We start from the raw sequence: 6,292 nt of genomic DNA on the forward strand, positions 1-6,292 counted from the left end.
AATGACTATTAAATTATTTCATAAAGATTAGTTTACTACCTATATAATTATGTAGATGAGAATTAAAAAAATTTGTCTTCTTCCCCTTTCCTCCATTGCCATGAACTTTTATACAATATAAAATTATATATTTTCTTCTTCTTCTTCAAGGTTGGAACTCTCCTTTCAACAAGTGCTTTGTAAGTGTTATTCCTTTATTTTATTTTATTTAGTATAGGTAGAATACAAGTAGGGACCTTAACATTTTACGGGTGCTTATGTGTATCTTGTGTTGTTTTATTGTTGATGATGATGTTGGTTGATAGAAGATGAGGATTTGAACAATTGAGACTTAGAGAAATTTGAGAAAATAAGATTTCACGGTAAGTGGTTGTTTTCTTTTTACTTTACCCAAAATATTTTCCAAAGTGATGGATATGTTGGTTGATAACGAATTGATTGAATGTTTTGGCATATGAAATGACTCAATTGATTACTTAAATAAAAATTTATACTTAAAAAAAAAAAGTATTTATGAATTATACGGTTAATATGTTTTGCTTAAAAAAAATTATTATTGATTTCATTTAGATTCAAGAAATAAGTGTACAACTATATATAAACTGTATATATTTGTTTAAAAATAAAAAATATATATATTTGTTTTATTCATACGAAAAATAATGTATGTATATATATATATATATATATATATATATATATATATGTATATATATATATATGTGTGTGTGTGTGTGTGTGTGTGTGTGTGTGTGTGTGTGTGTGTATAGTTGTTTATTTACATACATTGTGTATATCTCTATAAAAATTATTATTATTATTATTATTATTATTATTATTATTATATCCCAAGCCCATTGAAGGGCAGAATACACCGCCCTTCTACCATCAATGCATCATGTGCAATGTGAAGAGAGAATTCTCCCTGTTGATGGCACATGTGTCTTCTGCCCCGAGGTTGATGAAGATGCTGATCATATTGTAATAAGGAAATGCTGGAAGACTAGGGAGTTCTGGGAGCGCCTGATTCCTATCTATAAACGCGTGTAATGGGAATGTGGCGACTTCGTGGGGTGGATCCTAGGCAACATTGCAATGAAGTCGGACTAAAGTGCGTTCTTTGCTACAACAATATATCTCGAGAAATTTGTTTCAATTGGGCAAAGGGCATGCAATGATTCAATTCTGTGTATTTTTTTACATTAAAGATTTACATTACTTTTTCATATTGTATTTTTATTTGTAAATATGAAATTAATTACTATATATAAAAATAGTCTATTAAAAGGCAGAATATTTATCTATATAATAATTATTTCCATATGAACGTATGTAACTGTCAATTTCAGAATTACATATAGGTATAATAGGATAATATTATATATATATATATATATATATATATATATATATATATATATATATATCGTACATCATATATAGTTATCTGGATCAGATTTATGAATGATATATATAATTGGGTAGAATAATTTAATTATATATATTAATTTAAAAATAACTTATTAAAAGGTTTGAAATGATATAATAAATTATTTTAAAATTATTTAGCATATTGAAATGTCGCAAAAGTCTCCCTACATTTAGTAATTTGTATTTGTAATTATGAAATTAATTACCATATAAAAAAATAGTCTATTAAAGGGCATGATATTTATTTATTTATTTATATAATAATAATAATAGTAATAATAATAATAATAATAATAATAATAATAATAATATAACGAATTAGCCTTACAAAACGAATTATTCACATACAGAAACGCGGAATCATGCATCCTATTAGCCTTAACGAATTATTATTACTATAATTAGTATGCACGTGTAATTTATGGTATTTAGTATGCAGGAATTATTATTCATTTGTTACTATGCACGAAAATCATGCAATAGCTATTAGTATTAGTATTTAGTATTTCATAATTAAATTAAATCATCCTTAATTTGCATCCTTGGATTACATAATTTGGAACGCAAATTATTCATTTATAATTCATTTGCACAAATTCATAGTTATAAATACCTCATTGGTCATGCTTCTCATTCATTTGCAATCCTCTTCCTATACTTTTAAATTTTCATACGCTAAACTTTTCAACTTTTCAACTTTTCAACTTTTCAATATGGCTCCCACCTTCAATCTACTTAACCAAATCACTGCTACCTCCACGAATTGTGCGATACAAGTTTGCCTAATCCGAATGTACGAGTCAACATTCAACAATAACACCTACAATTCTCATACTTTGGAGTGTGTGTTTCATGTTTCTAAGGTATATCGTCACTTTTAGTATAAATATATATAGATTATATAGATTATCTTTTAGTCTATATATATCTCTAATTTCATTGCAAAATTAAACAAAATATATAATAATTATTAGGTACAGTAGCTTCCAATATTTTCAAATTTAGTTCGTTAAACTTAATTCATTTATCGAACAAAAATTACAGTAGCTTGCATATTATATATATATATATATATATATATATATATATATATATATATATATATAATATTCAACATAATTTTAGTATATAGAATATTAATATTTTTCATATTTTATTTCCATTAATCATTTACCATTGATAATTACTAGGCTAAAAAACACACAATATTCGTGAGGATTTATTTGGTTTCTATCTATTTTTAGTGCAACATTTATTTTTAAGCCAATCAAAATCAATTACTCCAGTAGGCATATTTGTTTTCCCATAAAATGTTTATGTTTATGGGAATAATTATGGTTAGCCATTAATGACTACTTTCTCAATGAGCCTTAACTTAAGATTGAAGTTACAAACAAAAGGGTGGCAGAAGACACTAAGAACATTCCATCACAAAATATAACGGGTAAGCATTGCGATTACAGACCATGAGGAAGATTACATCTTCATGCACCATTCGGTCAAAGAGGAAACATTATCATCAAAACAAAGGTATTTCATTCTCATTTCAAAAACATAAATATAGTAGAACATATTGTGTAGTTATCATGTAGTCAATGATCTATGTCTTTTTATTAAACTGTTAGCACTAAAAACCACTAATCTTTTGGTGAAAATGGTGGTTCGCCTATGTTTTCTCTTTTGTATTAACCCAATAGTCGCCTGAAATGTTAGGAAACTGTAATAAGATTTAGAAAAATTACATCAACACCAACATGCACAACCATAAACAATATGTTCCGGGATAACCAGGCTGCTACGTCTACGTACATTCAACTAAAAAGTACTCAGAAAATTATAATAGATCTATACATCAACAACCAACATGGTATATACCACAAAATTTTCAATAATTTGTAATTTTGTCACTCTTATTTTTCTATATTGTATGTTAAAGTAATTTCTTTATTGTTTCTATTTTTCATTTTATATTTCCGTTCCAACTTTTTATATATTACATCATCTCTTAAATTTTTCACACAATTACACAATAAAATGAACAATATTCATCACATGCATCGCATGGGTATCATACTAGTTATATATATAAAGCTTACCAACACGGAAATGCATAATATTGTATACAATTTGCATATAATAATACAATTTGCATCCTTAATTAAATCATCCTTAATTAAATCATCTTTTTTGGCATATAATCATACAAATAAAGTCATTACTCATTATACGTAAATAAATTTGATATATACAATCATTACATATAATTTGCATACATAATAAATTTGGTATATAGAATCATTACATATAATTTGCATACATAAAAAATTTGGTATATAGAATCATTACATATAATTTGCATACATAATTCATAAGCTTATCTTAGCTACAACTGTCATAACATGTATATTTTCGACGTTCTTCAGTAATAATTTAAAAAATACGGAGTAAAATGCAATTAAAGATCAACGCATTTTACACCAAATGAAAAGCGTACAATTTTTTGTAACGACTGCTACAATTTCATAATTCACGGTAATTACATAATTGGCGTACGGTAATTATATAATTGATAATTTTACAAATAATTTGGACCGCAAATTATTACTTATTCTTTAAATAATAAAATATATAAATTTAGTAAGCATAAATTCATAGTTATAAATACCTCATTCGTCATGCTTTTCAATCATGTGCAATCCTCTTCCTGTAGTTTTCATACGCCAAACTTTTCATATGGCTCCCACTTTCAATCTACTTAACCAAATCACCGCTACCTCCATGAATTGGGCGATACAAGTTCGTCTAATCCGAATGTATGAGTCAACATTCAACAATAACACCTACAATTCTCATACTTAGGAGTGTGTGTTTCATGATTCTGAGGTATATTCATCACTTTTAGTGTATATATATATATATATATATATATATATATATATATATATATATAATTTCATAATATATTCATTCCCAAGATATATTTGTGTTAATTTTAGTTTTATAATTGACATGCTAATATGTTAGTTATATAACACATATTCACGTATTTCATATTCTATTATAATGCTAAATATATATAGATTGGTTGGTTCTGTTGTCTCGATTGAATCTCCGCGTACAACCATAATTAATGGACGGGAGACACAGTTCATCGACTTTGTTCGTCAGGATCATGAGTAAGTCACGTTATATTAATCAAGTTTACACTTAATTATGGATTATATGTGTTTTCTTAATGTGTGTACGACTTATCACAATCTTTTATTTCTCTTTTCAGAGAGAGATGTTTACCTTACACATTTTGGGAGCAGTATGTTGATCAACTATTACAGCATGTCAACTATGACAACCCTAATCCAGTTGTTTTACTCATTCAGTTTTGTCGTGCAAAAATGTACAACAGTAAGTTACTATTCTGTATTCACTTTTTTTCTACTGTTTTTGGCATATTCTGTGTTTCGTAGTGTTCATATTTTACACTCATTATTCTATTGCTTTAGGTGAGGTTTCAATATCTAACACATGAAATGCCACCAAGATTGTGGTAGATGCAAATTGTCAAGAGATTTGTGATTTTCAAAAGCGGTAATAAATATAACTATTTCTAAATTTATTTATATTTATAACTATTTTAGTATGTAATATCAAACAAGGTAGCCAGCTTGCAGAACTCATTATTAAGTGCAAACTTATAATTTGGGATGAAGCACCAATGATGCATAAGCATTGCTTTGAAGCTCTGGATAGAAGCATGCGTGATGTATTACGTTTTTGCAATCCAAAAAAGTTTAGAGATGCCTTTCGGAGGGAAAACTATTGTATTTGGCGGAGACTTTCGACAAATTTTGCTAGTTATCCCAAAAGGAAGTAGGCAGGATATTGTTAATGCAACAATAAATGCATCCTACTTGTGGCTGTACTGTAAAGTGTTACGTTTGACAAAAAATATGCGACTTCAAAACTCATCCTCAAATAGTGATTCTGAAAAACTAACACAATTCTCAGAATGGATTGCGAATATAGGAGATGGGGAGTCTCAGGGGCAAACAATTGGATGTGAAAAACATTACTATTCCATAAGAGAATTTGTTGAAATGTTTTGGAGATCCGATTGCAACTATTGTGGAAAGTACATATCCATCATACTCCAATATTTTTTATGATCTAACATACTTGGAAAAGAGGGCAATATTGGCTCCAACACTTGATGTGGTTGACTCTATCAATGAATATATGTCTTCTTTAAACACATCTGAAGGAAATACATATTTCAGCTTTGACAGTGCTTGCAAATCAGATTCTAATGTTGATCTATTAGCTGATGTGCATACACCTGAATTTTTGAATGGGATCAAGTGTTCTGGTGTGCCTAATCATGAACTTAGGCTGAAAGTAGGTACTCCAATTATGCTCTTGAGAAATATTGATCACTCAGTTGGTTTGTGTAATGGGACAATGATGGTTATTACTAAACTTGGAAATCATGTTTTAGAAGCAATGGTATTATCTGGAAGTAGTGCAGATCATAAAATCTTGATACCAAGAATGTCATTAACTACTTCAGATTTGAGACTACATTTTAGACTTTTGGGCCCAAAGAGGTCCAATGACCTACCTCTGCTGCCACAAGGATATTATCAGTGATAAGTCTACCTGGAATAAAAGCACTCTGGGACTCAGAGATAAGACCTCCTAAAAGCGGTTTAATCCGATTAGCTATATCTTAGCCATGATTTTGTAGACCACATTACACAAAGCTATAGGCCTAAGATCAGCCACAGCCTCAAGAAAATATTTCTTCGGAATAAGAACAATGTTAGTATCAGTTAGACCCACAAGGAAGGAACAAGTACTCAAACAT

The 6,292-nt window shown here is 28.5% G+C and overlaps 1 protein-coding gene across 1 annotated transcript; it reads left to right on the forward strand.

Annotated features, from left to right (window-relative positions):
* Positions 1-5,225: 5,225 nt before the first annotated feature.
* LOC109187011 lies at positions 5,226-6,075 on the forward strand. The gene is made up of 2 exons (XM_019337172.1): positions 5,226-5,560; positions 5,706-6,075. Exons 1-2 carry the CDS (start codon positions 5,226-5,228, stop codon positions 6,073-6,075), a joined length of 705 nt encoding a protein of 234 aa, XP_019192717.1.
* Positions 6,076-6,292: the final 217 nt, after the last annotated feature.

The sequence above is a fragment of the Ipomoea nil genome, unplaced genomic scaffold, assembly GCF_001879475.1.
Source record: "Ipomoea nil cultivar Tokyo-kokei standard unplaced genomic scaffold, Asagao_1.1 scaffold1416, whole genome shotgun sequence".
Classification (NCBI taxonomy): Eukaryota; Viridiplantae; Streptophyta; class Magnoliopsida; order Solanales; family Convolvulaceae; genus Ipomoea; species Ipomoea nil.

What these genes read in the sequence shown, in the direction of transcription:
- LOC109187011 (XM_019337172.1), top strand. Translation starts at nt 5,226, where the DNA reads ATGCCTTTCGGAGGGAAAACTATTGTATTTGGCGGAGACTTTCGACAA. An exon ending in GATTGCAACTATTGTGGAAA is followed by an intron (nt 5,561 to 5,705) that starts GTACATATCCAT and finishes TACATATTTCAG; the next exon opens with CTTTGACAGTGCTTGCAAAT.